Here is a 14,090-nt window from a genome sequence, read left to right on the forward strand (position 1 = left end):
TCCTCTCTGAGAGATATGCGGGCAGTAGGCACCTCATTAATGGTGCTTCTTTTGGCAGCATGGGAAGAAAGTGGCAATGTTGGCCTGGGTGCACGCTAAGCAAGGCTGTGTCCTTCAAGGGAAGCTTCGGAGGGAGAGGTCCTTCAGCTGTGTGAGTGGGAAGCGACAAAGATGGATTTTCTCTGCTGGATTTTGCTCCTAAAAACAAAAACTCTGGGGAAAGATAGATGGTGGTACAGTCCATCTCAAATCCTATCCATGGGTGTTGAAATATAATTCTCATCGTTTTCTGCAAGCTGTGTCCCAAGAGGATGAACTCAGGGAGGTTTGGATTTGAAGCATTCGGTGTTTCTGCTTCTCTATGTGGATTTTTCCAGTGTCATGGGAAAATGGGGCCCCAGTACGATGGTCTTGCAGTGACCCTAACTCAAACAAAAGTTCTTAGCGCTGCCATTTTGTCCTGGCCTCTTGCCAGCAGTATTCCTAAAAGCATTATTATCTACAAAAAAAGAATATCATAAAAATGGAAAATAAGCAGATGACAGAAGAAAAGATAAGGGAGACAGAAAGGGCAAAGTCCTAAAGTAGCAGCTGTCCAGTGGCCAGACTGGAGAACACATACGGCCCTTGGAGGAGTAACAGGTCAAAGAGTGTTTTTGGCTATTTTCATCTCCTGCTGTGAAATCACACAGAAAAGAGAGAAATGTGTTGTGGCTATGTCTTTCCCACGTCAGAAATTGCTGTTGTTTCTGCATAGGTGCTATGCTGTGGCAAGGGGAAGGTAAAAGAGCCTGCGCCTTGTGAGTGAGCAGGAAACTGTGGAAAAGGCAATTTATCCGAGTCCTCCAGGAATCTCTATTGTGAAGGAAAAAGCTTCCTGAAGCACCTTTTAACTAAATAGCATTGAAAATAAGAGTGGCAGAGAGGTTCTGAGAAAGCATCTTCGAAGTGTTTGGGTAGGTAGTATTTGCACAGGATGGGGCTAAAAATGATGATATTCCCTGCCTGCAATGTCCCATTGCAACATCCCGTTGCAACAGCTGCCTGAGCGTCAGCACAGCCTGTTAGCGAATATTATTAGTTTGCTTGGTCACCACTTTCAGAGTCTGAAGGCAGTTATTGTCATGTTAATGTAACCCAAAGAACTGTGGTCTGAAGCACCAGATCTGCTCAGCCCTCGTTTCAGCATTCAATAGTGTCATGATTTTTTTTTTTTCAAGAAACATCCTGTAGTTCTGTGGAAAGCCTGACCATTTTATTTCATGCCTACCTGGAGACTGACTTCTCCGATAAAATAGCCAAAAAAAGAGGAATTTTTTCAAAGATCCATTCAAATTTGGGATTCAGGCATAAGGACAGTAGAATCATTTTAATGCTATTACACAAATTGTAGCAGTTTTCTCACTTCTGCAATGCTAATCCATTACCAAGACATTAAAAGCAACATGTCTTGATCTCTATAAACCAATTGAGATCCTTGGTCTAATTGCAAAATACAGGATAAGATCTGCTTGCAGACCTATAGCCTAGGTGAGGCAAACAGCAGTGGGAATTGCGTACATTTACTTGAAGGAAGAATTTGAAACTGTCTCTGAATTGGTGTGTGAATAACTCCCAACAGATACTCTAGTTAAAAATGTTTGTGAATAAACAGCATTTCAGTTAAAGTATATGCACAAGCCATTTTTATTAAATAATGCTGAACACTTAATGAATTGGTGGTAGGCTGCAGTTGGGAAGCTCTTAATGCACCTTCTGTTCCTGACTCAGGCCTAGGATTCAATAAATGGTTTTTTTATGTCTAACCCAGTATTCTGAGCTGGGATGATTTTACAGCCCAGGATATTTGCTCTTCTGAGGTTACAGACCACCCATGGCTTGTTTTTTCTTCTCATTTAAATGCTGAAAATGTAACTAATTAAACAAATGTTTCTGCTGTGTTAACTACGTGACAGCATTGTTTGTGAGGTGGATGCATGGGTTTTAACCTATCCACAGCCCTTTTCACAGGAAAATGAGGCAGCAGGAGAAGGGAACTGGAGCCCAATTTGCCTGTAAAGTTATCTCAGTGAAAGAATGAGCTATGTAGATTAATTAGATCAGCGAGATGCTACTACCTATTAGAAAGGGCAAGTCGGTTTTATTTAACATTTTCAGCCCTCTGAAATGAGAAATGGTCCGCATAAGAGCAACTGTTTGAGCTCCAACAGTTAACTACAAAAGCTATGTGGGAGGTAGCTCTGCTCATAAAGTTTTATCATCTCATCCATAACATCCATGCCAGACTCTTCCCCATGTGTATTCCTTACGTCAGCCTTTTAATTGGGATTGTACACCAGCTAAGATAAGGGTTGGGAGAAGTGAGCAATTCAGTCATGTCACTGGGAGAGGCACTGAAAATGTAATGTATTCAGCCATGTACGTCCCACTTGTCTTTTTTCAGGCGCAGGCAGGCAAGATTAATGACAGGCAGGCTTTTGTGTCTCTTCTGACTACACCAGGATGGGAGAGAGTTTTGGGGAGATTTTTTTTTTCTTTTTTAAAAACCCTGCCAGGGAATAATTTGTTCAAATGAATAGGTCCATTCAGCTGCTGGAGTGCTTTGCTAATTGTGTTAGAAAGAATAAAAGCAAACCACAAGCTGCTTTCAGCAGCCGGAAAAAACGGGTTCACATGCCAGCTTATTAACAAGATGAATTCTATTAGTAAAACATATTTAGGATTTTCGCAACCAGCCCTTCACCCGTTGGAATTAATGAGATTTTCTTCAATTTCTGTAAGAGCAGTGTTGAACTCTGGACGGCTAAATTTGGTGAATACAGCAGACACTTTTTTTTGCTGAAGTTAATGCTTTCTCAGTGATATGAAAGACTAGTGTCTTCCATGTTGGGTGCTTAGGCAAAACTATGGCATTATATAAATATATAAACAATATTAACATAGTATGTTATTTGCCATTAACAGATGTCATAAAAGACAGTAAAAGAAAGAAATGATTCTTCTCTCTTCCAGTGGATTTCTGTTTAGTTTTTCTAGCCTGTCTAAGCATATTTTTGAAGCTGTCTTAAGCCGTGGAGGAGATAGTATAAAACTGTAGGTATATCTGAAAATAGTAACATCTGAACTCTTCAGGAATGTAAAAGTTTAGAGTTGATCTTCATATATGTGTTGTATATTTTCCATAGCCCCATGTTTTTACTTGGGTTTCACAGATATTCACATTCCACTTTACTAAACAGACACTCAGACATCTATGGGCAAGGCACTCTCCCTTTGAAGTATTTGCTAGAAATACATCTTATTTTCCACTAATAAAGCGTGAAAAATATGTCTTCCAGCAAAGTTCATAACCTGTTTCTGTTTTTAATGGCTCTCCATGCCATTTGCATTGCTAATGATCCAAAAGTGAATTTGTCCCATTGGGGTCTTGTTTTTCTGTATTCGTAGGATTTTTGATACTGGCATTAAATGGTCTGTCTCTGAGATGTTTGAGTGAAGGCAAGGAAAAACTATGTATCTTACTTTGCACAAAATGACACTTTACAAATGAAAGACCTTTGCTAACTGACTTTCTAGCAGCTAATAGCTTCTACGAGCCGCTTGTGAAAATCACTCAGTTGAAAGTTTCCTTTTTAACTGGAAAAAACCCTCAACTCAGCAAGGCATGAAGTGGGAGGTCTGGGTGAGCCTGTCCTATGTCAGGATGCTGTTGCAGCCAGCACCAGGGTCCTGGGAGGGCAGCTGGAAGCTCTTTTCTCATGGGAGCGGTGTCCTTGCCGGATGGCCGGTGGGCTGCTCCAGCTTGCCGGATGGCTGGTGGGCTGCTTCAGCCTCAGCACTGCGGGGGGTTCACCGGTGCCGCTAGCCTCACGCTGCAGTAACATAGATCAGGTTAAGAGTTCAGTGTGTGAAATCTAAGTGAGCCAAATAGTTTAATCGGACAGTTTGATCAGGAGGGTGGCAGGGGTTGAGGGGAAGGAGCCACATTTTGTTTTCTTTAGGTGCATAAAGGAAGGATAATTCTTCAAGACCAGAAATGTGTATTCCTTGTTTGAGAGCTCCAGGACAGAGGAGGTGTTGCCTCCACAGGGGCAGATCCAGCACTGAGGTGGTTCAGGGAGGCTTTCCTGTACCCATTTGAGCTATTGATATGCGGAAAGCGATCCTGAATGACAGCAGGGCAAGGTCTAACTTTATGACATTCAGGTGACAAGTCTTACTGAAAGAACAGTATAGGTTGCAACCAGTAACACCTCAAGTCTGTGATCTTTTGCTGTGTCGGCACATTCATTTCTTATGTCTGAGTGCTGGGATGGTAAGCAACCTGAACATAGCTCTGAGAAAGACACGCTCTCCAGAGGGACAAATCTTTTAACAGGAGGGCACGCCGTCTCCATGTGTGGGTCAGGTCATGCAGGTGTATGAGCGTTGGCGGAGGAAAGGCAGGAGCAGAGTTTGGATGTCCTCTGCTGGGCAGTGAGAGATCTCTGCCAGCTCTGATTTTTTTTTTCAGTGTATATTTAGCAATTCCTCTAATGCGGAGGGGTTAATGTAGTCAGCCTGTGAGGATGGGATGTGTGAATAAAGGCAGTGGTGTTCTTGTGCACGCAAGGAGCCATAGGAACCCACAGGAGGATACTCCCAACTTTCTTTCTCTTTTTAGTAGATATTTTTTTCATTAGGAAGAGAAGCCTGAGGCAAAAATCAAAAGGTTTAGTCCATTCCAAGAAGAACTAATATATCAAGGCAGACTGAAAAGACAAGGACTGTCTATGTCCCTGAGCAAATGAATAAGAGGGGCATGAGAAAGGGGCGCGGGACAATGCGAGGAGGGTAGGTGAGGAGCTCTGGGTGCCCTGCGCTCGGCAGCCGGGAACAAGGCAACATTCAGTAGGCAGGAGGACATTTACATTTGATGGGACATGCATTTGTACAATGCATCCAGTTAGCCCACCAGGCTACAGACTACAAAATACCTTAGAAAGCAAAATCAAGCAGGATCTCGGAGATCAGACAGTCGATAAGGAGGCGAGAAGCTAAAAGTGAGGTTTTAGCCTTTTGGAGAGGCTGTAAATCCTCAAATTTGGAGGTGTTAACTACCATGCTGCTGCTAGAGGGTGAGAGGACACGTTCCAGGTGTGGAGGCGGAACATTACTGCCTGCTGACAGGTATGCATAAATGCCTTTCAAGATAGCTGCTGTACCTCTCCTTTCCCATGCTGGTGGGATCCTCGCAGGTATGCCAGCGAAGGGATGGTTAGTCAGCCAGCTGAACCTTTCATCAGATATCCAGTACCTGAAAGAAAATAACAAAAACAAGTCATTAACTTTTAAATTATTTGGAATGGAAGCATGATTAATAGCAGCCTGGGGGTTTGCATTAGTTCCATGCCATTAAGGTTTACAAGTTCGTATGCCCCTTTACCCTGGTATTTAATAAACGGACCATTTGTCATGGCAGCCTCAGCCTCAGGTGGGCTCTTCTGGCAAATGATTTACTGCCAGCCCAGAGGTACCCCAGGTGCTGGCAGGTCACCCCTCTCCCCCCCGCCTGGGTTTCAGCTCCAGGGCGTGCGCACCCCAGGATGCCCTGCAGACGGGGCAGGGAAGGGTGAGGTTCCAGTTCCCTGAAAGCAGGGATTTGATCCTGAATTTCTCTCATGCTAGCACAGCAGTCGTAGCTCCGGGGCTTTTAGATGAAAGGAGAAGGGGATTTGAAAGGACTGGCTCCCCGTGGGGTTTTTGTAAAGACTTGACTGGGTCTCCATGCAGCGGGGAGTTTGTTACCTGCCTGTGCAAGAGTAACGGGGTCACATCTATCGCTCGTTCTCTACCTCTGCTGGCAAGGGTTAGATGTTGTGCTGGTGCTCATGAATCCTGGTTTTGTGTGCCTGATTTTTGCCCAGTACTGAATAAGGAGCTTAGATGACTAATCGCAGCTCCAAGCGTACTTTTGAGCTAAGCACCGCTTTTGGCTGTGCCTAAATCATCTGTGTTTATCCAGCCCTTAAGACTGTATTTAAAGCAAATGCTCTGCTGGGTATCCTTTGCTAACCTGCTGCAAAGCAGAAATACGATGGTCCTTCCACAGTTTCTGAGCAGATGCTCATGACAACCGTGCATCGCTTTTTATCCCATCAAAGATTTCACCATCCCACCCTCATAGTATTTGTTCACAGGCTAGCATAATACAGGTAAATTCAGTTTCAATGTGTGAGTTTCCACAACAGTGATCTAGTGATTTTTCTCTGAATTTTGCATGAGAATTGATGTGATCGTGAGAGTTTTTAGTATAGAAAATAAGATATTTCTGTGATTTTTGTGGTTTGGTGATAATGTTAGAAATCCAGAACCCAAAACAGTTGCACATTGTACAAGGACAAACTTTTAACAAAAAAATGTCCTTCCTGTTTGTCCTAGCTCTGCATTTATTTAAACCAGTTAGCTTGTTTTAGCAAGTGGAACTGATTTTTTCAGATGAGTGTCATCCTGAAAACTGAAATATGTTCCTGCTTGAAAAACAAACTTGCTTGCTGACATTTAAAACCCAGTATGTAATGAAAGGACTGGGTTTTTTTGTTAGTAGGTGTTTATCTGCAATTAACATGTCCCGATGGTTGCATAACGCTAACTTAAAATGTAAGCATTCATTACAACTGTGTAACAGGTTATCATCAGGCTACCAATGGAGTCCTTAGAATAACCTATTTAAAACAGGCATGTTTTAATTTCTGTGTGTGTACAGCTGAAAAGAGTAACTTCTTTAATCTCTCTCGTGTTTCACCACTGTGACTAGAAGTATGATTTCTGAACATAGTTTTGTAACTCATCACATGAACGACCATATGGTTTGTTAGAAGTCAGGAAATCCTAAAAAAGTAGAATGGTTAATTTTTAAATGATAGCTATACCTTTTACAGTTAAGATCCCTTCAGTCTTCAAGCAATTATAATATAGTGCTGTGTGCTAGAGATCCTTTGCATTGGTTGTTTATCTGGAGTTAGAGATGTATTATGAGCATAGAGAGGTGCATTTCATCTTAACTGCAGGAGCACATTATTGCATTCTCTGATTTTCCTTGCTAGGTGGCCTGAACCCCTTTAGAGCTAAATTACATAGGTGAATAGTGTGTATGTAAACTATACATACAGGAAAAAATACCCTAAATGATTTTTCTGTAGGTAGTTAATTTCTGGTACAAAACAGTGCTGCTCCTTAGCTACATTGATTGCACTCCTTTGAGACCAATATTAAAAAGTAATACAGGAACCAAAACCACAGAAGGGTAAAATGGCTGGTATCAACTTGCAGAAGGAATCAGTGAGTGCATTGGATAGAGCCAGGAATAAATCCCACAAAGGTTTGCAGGGGGAAAATCTCGTCCCAGAAGTACTCCCCATTCTTGGAGCAGGGCAGTTTTCAGCTCATCCCCCTCCTGCTTTGGCTGTGCCGTTAGAGGTCTGGAGGGGATCTGAGACCTGGTGACGTCAAGCCATGGGTTTGGTCCAGAGTTCATGCAAATCAGTGATGGTAAGAGCCCCTTGACGTGAGCTGACTGTGGGTAAGGCTCTAAATCTGCTGCGGTGCCCACTCCCATGGCTGTGTTTAATGGAAGGAGCAGGTTTTGGCTGTGTCTTGAAAGTTTTCTGCCTGGCTTGTTGGCAGCAGGCGCTAGGGATTTAAAACTGTTTTCTAGATAATCATAGGAGAGGGTTGCAAGCAATAAACAAACAAGGAATGAGCAGCTCTCGCAGGCAGTGGGGTTGAAGGGTTCCTCTGTGCCCTTGCATCTCGGTTGCCGCTGTGCCCTGTCGTGTTTTAGCTGGTGTCTCACAGCGCAGCTCCCCTGCTGCCTGGGACTGAATAGGTTTCTGCTTCAATTCACTGTTGAGACAAAAGAGCAACTTGAGGCTGCCCCAGCCGGATGACAGCGAGTAAATCTACCAGTTTTTCAAGAACGGGGTGTTAAGAAAAACAAGGAGGAGAGCATGAAGAATGAGGAGATACAAGAGTAGAGGAGCTGGCTTTGTGCTTAGTTTTCTTTCCCTAGCAAGAAAATAACCTTCACTGAGAAAATCCTTTAACTCCCTGAAATTGGCAGCTTTTTTTAAGTAAATCCCAGGCATTGGTTGTTAATTTCTTTTTATTTTCTTTCTAGTAATGTATTTTATTTCAGCAGACCTTATTGTGGAACAAGGGCTGGCATCTGGTCCACATCTGGCTTTAAAGTGGATGGGAGGTGGTGTCACTGGTGGTATTTCAGTCCCGTTGGAGTAAGCATCCTCTTGTCTAGGTGGAGCAAGGGTAGCAATGGTTTGGCATGCCCAGGGGTGTACATCAGCTGGTGTACCAGCTGGTCAGATGCATGCCTGAACGGTGCAGGCAGGCAAAGGCACAGTCTTACCCTGAAGGAAAAGGGCTTAGCTGCGGCAGGGCGTCTTTGTGTCCGAATCAAACAGAAAGTGCAGTAAAAGCAGGAATCTTTGTATACGTCTCATCTCTCAAATGGTACTTGCAGCCTCTTTCGTGATGGAGGTGGGCCGCTGATGGGCTGTGATCGCTGCTTGCTCCCCAGGTGTAATCATCGCCCTGTTTTTTCTACCTACGCCTTCTCTCTCAACTTGCACTTCGATTGCAAAGTCCTCCCTCACGCTGGGGCCACATCACCTGGTGTGCAGAGTGCTTAGGCAGAGGCGCACATCTCCATCTCCTCTGCACTCAGCATTACTTCTGTACTGGTAAATACCGTTGAGGCGATGGAGACAAGCAGGCAGCCTTGTTGGAAAAAGCCTCCTTAAAGGTAAAAAGAACTCATGTCTTGCTTGACTGCAGTGCTGATTTTTAAGCTGTAATTTTAAAGCAGAGTATAAGACTCATTTTGCCACATACACGCTGTCTCCCTGTAAAATATGAAACAGATGCAACGCTATTTGAGCAAATCTCTCTTAAATACGCACAAGGCTTTATTGTTATATGACATCTCCTTACACTGGGGAATGCTCATCCTCTTTTTCTAAGGAGAGATGTGGGTTCCAGCCCCGAATAACAAATGAGAGTTGGGACAGTTATCTGTCATCTGGAAAACAAAGTCCTGAGCTCTGGCCTCATGTGTTCTTGAGCAGGTGCCAGTTTACGTATTTATGTATTTATAAGGAGTTGATATCAGTGAATACAGTGAGAGGCTGTCCTTGGCTACAACTGCAGTGCCCAGAATTTGGCGTAACGCCATATGTTCTTTTTCAGTCATGAATTAAATATTGAGGAAATGGCCTTCTCTGGAGAAGGTATGTGTTTCTATTATTTTTCTCTTTCCCTTCCTGTTTCTTTGAACCAGTAAAGTCCAACTCCATTAGGGAAGCAGTTTGGTTGCCGACGCGAACAGGCTGTAGTTTTAGTATTAGGCATCTAAACGTACAGCTTCAATTAACTGTTCTACAGCTTTATCCTCCTTTCCAGTTGCTGGGCTGGTTTCACAGTGAGGTGGTCTCTGTGGGAACAGGTCAGGGCGTGTGTCCATGTCTGTAGACACCCCAAGACATGCTGTTTACAACAGGTGGCTATGGGCGAATCCTGTGGCTTTGCCTTTGTTATACTCTGGAGTCCTTGAAATCCCAGTCCAGATGCATGGGAGTAACCTGTTACCCATAGGTGAGATTTAGGAACGCTGTTAGTTTCTGTTGCATAGTGGCATTAAGAACTCACTTGAGGATCTGAGGAGCTGGACGGTGAGTTAATGAGAGCTGCGCAATCACGCTATGATGGTAACATGCAGGATGATATGCGGTAGTGTTAGTGGCAGTAGGACTAAGAAGTTACTGCAAAGCTGAAACTGGATTACAGGTTTGAAATGCACTTTGCGTATTTGCAGGTAATGGTCAGATGGAAGGATATGCTTCCCTCTGCTTCAAATTCTCAATCCATATTTCACCTTCATGCAGAGTTGATGGAAGTGATTCCAGTGATTCTACACCTACATATACTTCCATCAACTCATTGAGTTTATGCAAACTGAAAATTTAATGCAAAATCAGTTTGTAACAATCATAGTTTATTTTAAAAAAAAAATTCTTACCTAATCATCTGTATTCACCTGCTCTCTACTGTAAGGGGATCATGAGCACCTTATTCTGGGTTTGTGCAGCTCAGACCAAGAACGTAGCAACTCATCAAGGAACTGCTGAGGGCCCCTGGGCATCCCAGGAACATAAAGGAGTACTTGTAACAAGGCAACAGCAGTGGCGATGTCTTGAATAGCAGCGTGTGACATCAGCAAATGGTATCAAAGAGAAAAGTCCCTGCTCCTAAATTAAGTGAAGAGTATATTGCTGGTTAGTGAGTCAGTCGACAGAAGACAACCAAGGACACATGTCCAGAAATGCAAGTAAAAAAGTTAGTTATATCAAGGTTTCTTGGAAAAGCTTGTAAAGGAAGGACTGTAATTATAACTGGCTTCGTGAAGAAGGATTAAAAACAGAGAACTGAGAATTAAATTACAGCTGCTTAGAAAAAGGCTGGTTTATTGAGATACATTGAAACAGAATGCGATCGTAGGAAAACATCTACCTAAACTGTAAGTTGTCTTGCCATGCCACAGAAGTCCATAGTCATGGAGGAGATAAACCAACTTGACATGAGATTGGGTTGAAGTACATCATAGTGTATATACACTTGAAATATAGTTGTTGTATTTTAACTTTGTTGCCATATATTTACTGTCATGCTATAATTTTATGGCATAACACGGTATTGCTAAAATTCATGAGGGTTCATTTACAGTGTTGATAATCCTGAGGTTAGATGAGCTTCATGTGATTGTAGCATCAAACTTCTATACTTGATTGCTTAAAGTTTCATCCTTGTGGTCTAATCCAAAAGAGGGTGAAATATCAGTGGACTTTCAGTGGGCATTAGCTCACCTGAACATCATGTCAAGTATGTAAATTGGTAAAATTTTTACAAGAAGTCTGAGTATGCCCTGAGAAATTCCCCAGGCTCCTCACTGATTTTGGCTGGGACTATAGTTTGAAAACTTGAAAATCACTGCAGATGTACTGGGAAGTAGATGCAGACACCCAGTTTGGGGAATGTCAGCTGTTTGCTTTTGTAGTAGAGAAAAAGTAACAATGATCCTCCCCACCCAGCACTGAAGTGGTATGAATTGCTGTAATTGCTGTGATTCAGAGCTGGGCAGTTCCAGATGGAAGAGAATAAGCTTACTTAATAGTCAGTGGTCAGGATATGGAAAATTATGGGTCCTGCATAGCTGTAGCTTGGCCGTCTTCCATGTCGGTAGTATTTTGCATTGCTGTGCATGCTGTTAACACCTTGGTATATATGAATAGTGTGGTCACACTATAGCTGCTTGGGGAACTATAACTTTGAACTGTGTAAAATTTATTCATGTGATTTCCATGGAGAGGTTTTTTTTTCTGATGGAAGATGGTTAATTAGAGTAGAAAGGTAGGAAAACAAAAAGCGCAAATACATGCTTATCTCATCCAGCTATGCAGTTTACTTACCTGCTTTTTAGTTATATGGTACCTTGAATGGGACATGAAACTGATACAGAGGATATCTCAGCAGAGGGGTTTCCACGTAGTTGTATTGCAGCCTCCAAAGATGCTCAGCAGACCTGGCAGCTTCTGTGCTGCCACTCACATTGCTGATGACAGATGTTGGGGCTGGCTCTGCTGTGTAGTACAGGTCAGGGACAGCAACATTTTAGTAGACTTGATGTGCAAAATATGATCACAGCATTTGGAGCTCAGCTTGCACCTGTACTTAAAAAAACCAGCATAAATCAAAATGGAAAATGCTATAATAAAAATTTTCTGCTTTTTATTAGAGCTCAACTAAAAGTACTGTTAATTACCTACAAGATTAGTGGATCTTTAATAGCTTTTATAATCTGTCTGGTTTTGTCCTGAGGGCTGTCTAATGTTGAACCACACATTATTAATTACCATGGAGACCTTCAAGCAACCTGTGAAGACATCTTCACATTTACTCTGGTCCCTATTTCGACACATTCATGGAAGATATACTTCTTCTAGCCCTTTTAAACCCTTTTCCTGCAGCAAAAAAGGATGGGTTTTTTTTTGTAAGTATTATTTATTCTTACTATCAGGTATTCTAGAATTCAAATAAACACAGGCCAAAAAGTGTAAAAGTTATTGAAGAAAATTTGGTGCCAGTCTGTTTCATCATTTCTGATAGGACTGAATGTAGAACAGAAGCTATGTTAAAATAATAAAAAAAGAAGAAGAAAGAAAATCCTTCATACCCATGAGGTGTCATTAAGAGAGTTAATGTAGTGCAGAAGGGAAGTCCTGGGACCATATGGCTTGGGACACTGTTCTAATAAGTCAGGAGTGGTATCAGAAGGAATAAATTTTGCACTCTTTTTACTCAGAGGATCTGTTGTAGACAGTCACAGGCAACAGGGCTGCAAAATGAACCTGAGTGAGCTCTGGACAGGTGGAAAATGGAACAAGGACAGAGCAATCCCTTCAAAATTATCTGCAGCCATTGCTTTGCATTGTAATATTCTTCTGATCTCTGATGTTTTCTCCTTTCTAGGTTAGAGCAGTCCTATACATCATGCAACCCATTCTCTGTATAGGTTCATGGCAACTTCTAAATGATCAAGCAAGATGATATGCAAGAAAACTTTATCCCCTTCATGGCATCCTGTAGCCCCTTTCAAAAACTGGTGCTTGAACAAGTTCCTGGAATAATGTGAAAAGTAGCCAGTGTGCCCAACATATGGTTTGGCTGGGGAGTGTAGGTGCGGTCTCACCTGCAAACAGTAAATATTACTCCTTTAGAAGAAGATTTCAAATGGCATAAATTACCAGAAGTTTCACCTTCCTTGGCAATGTAAGATAAAATGCTGGGGTTTGTGCGTGGGCTACTAAGACGTGGCACAGATGATCTTCTGATGATTTTCTAACATGGTTTTTCGTATGTAATGTCAGGGCTTTTGGCCCAGAGGCAAGGCAGGGGGCTATAGCAGTAACCTCCCAGACTGCCAAGTGGGCTTTGACAAGGCTTATCTGGCAAATCTGCCCTGTCTACAGGAGAGTTTTCAGGCTGGTGGCACGGGTAGATTTTGGATTGAACAAATTAGCTGACAAAATGGATTTTGAAGGTTGCTGCGTTACACTGAGAGGTCTTTGCCATGGACAAAGGAAGCGACAAATAGCTTTCCTTGAAACGGATGCCAGCCACAAGCTGTAAATCAGCCAGCAGGGAGGTAAAACAACTAGAGAGACTCACTTCTCTCCTGAGAAAATGAGTGTCACATCATGAAAGCCTGTGTTTGATCATCCACAGGCCACTTGGACTCTAATGCTGGCACATAAAGCAGTTGTTGAACTTTGTGGTTTCTTGGTTTGGGGTTTTTTTTCAATTTTGGAAAATTAAACGCCCCACTGGCAAATCCTGTCCTAGTGTGCACTCTGTCCATCAGCTCTTGTTAGTCCACCAAAAGCCTGACTTTCACCTCTTCTTTCATGCTTTCTCCTTGGGTCAAAATAACTGCAGCTGCCTTTTAGTCTTTGGCTGTCAGACTGAGCTGAGCTGTTCTGTGCCTTCTGTAGCACTGTGGGCTCTTCGCCTAAACTGGTGGTGCATTTTCTTGATGAAACATAGGTTGGAGTTATGTAAAAGTCCAATTTTAAATGTCAGAACAATGTAAACATTTGTATTATCAGTAAATAATTCCTATATTCTCCTTACTTTTGGCAACTGGTTTAAGAGTGAAGGAATGTCTTGCATGTAATTACGTTACCAGGGGCTTGGTTAGTTCAGCTTAGCCAAACAACTATGTAATACTTTTTATCTATGGAGCAGTTATTTACTTAACACATGTTTTTATCTTTTAATATTTTTAATGTCCATCTAAAACTGTACGAGTTAAAGTAGCACTTTATTTACCAACATTTTAAATTGTTTAGGTACACTGAAGTAGAAGATAAGCTAAATGTTGTTTTTATCCAGGAGAATGTTTGTAGAGGTGGGTTGTTCAATAGCAATAAAAGACCCCATAATGTGGTATAATCATTGATTATGCCTTTGCTGGGATGTCA

General features: G+C 42.3%; 1 protein-coding gene across 4 annotated transcripts in view; it reads left to right on the forward strand.

The window, feature by feature from the left end:
- The window catches only part of NPR3 (natriuretic peptide receptor 3), a 49,267-nt gene that overhangs the window by 13,815 nt on the left and 21,362 nt on the right, over positions 1 to 14,090 (forward strand). For 2 of the 4 annotated variants that reach the window (XM_087773264.1, XM_087773263.1), the window contains exon 4: positions 11,929 to 12,100. The exons of the other annotated variants lie outside the window; for them this stretch is intronic. In XM_087773264.1, coding sequence (XP_087629390.1) covers positions 11,929 to 12,100 — 172 coding nt within the window. The remainder of the gene's footprint in view (positions 1 to 11,928; positions 12,101 to 14,090) is intronic. 4 annotated transcript variants of the gene reach the window in all.

The sequence above is a fragment of the Nipponia nippon genome, unplaced genomic scaffold (genome assembly GCF_047370975.1).
Source record: "Nipponia nippon isolate SJK-2023a ecotype South Korea unplaced genomic scaffold, ASM4737097v1 scaffold_39, whole genome shotgun sequence".
Taxonomy (NCBI): domain Eukaryota; kingdom Metazoa; phylum Chordata; class Aves; order Pelecaniformes; family Threskiornithidae; genus Nipponia; species Nipponia nippon.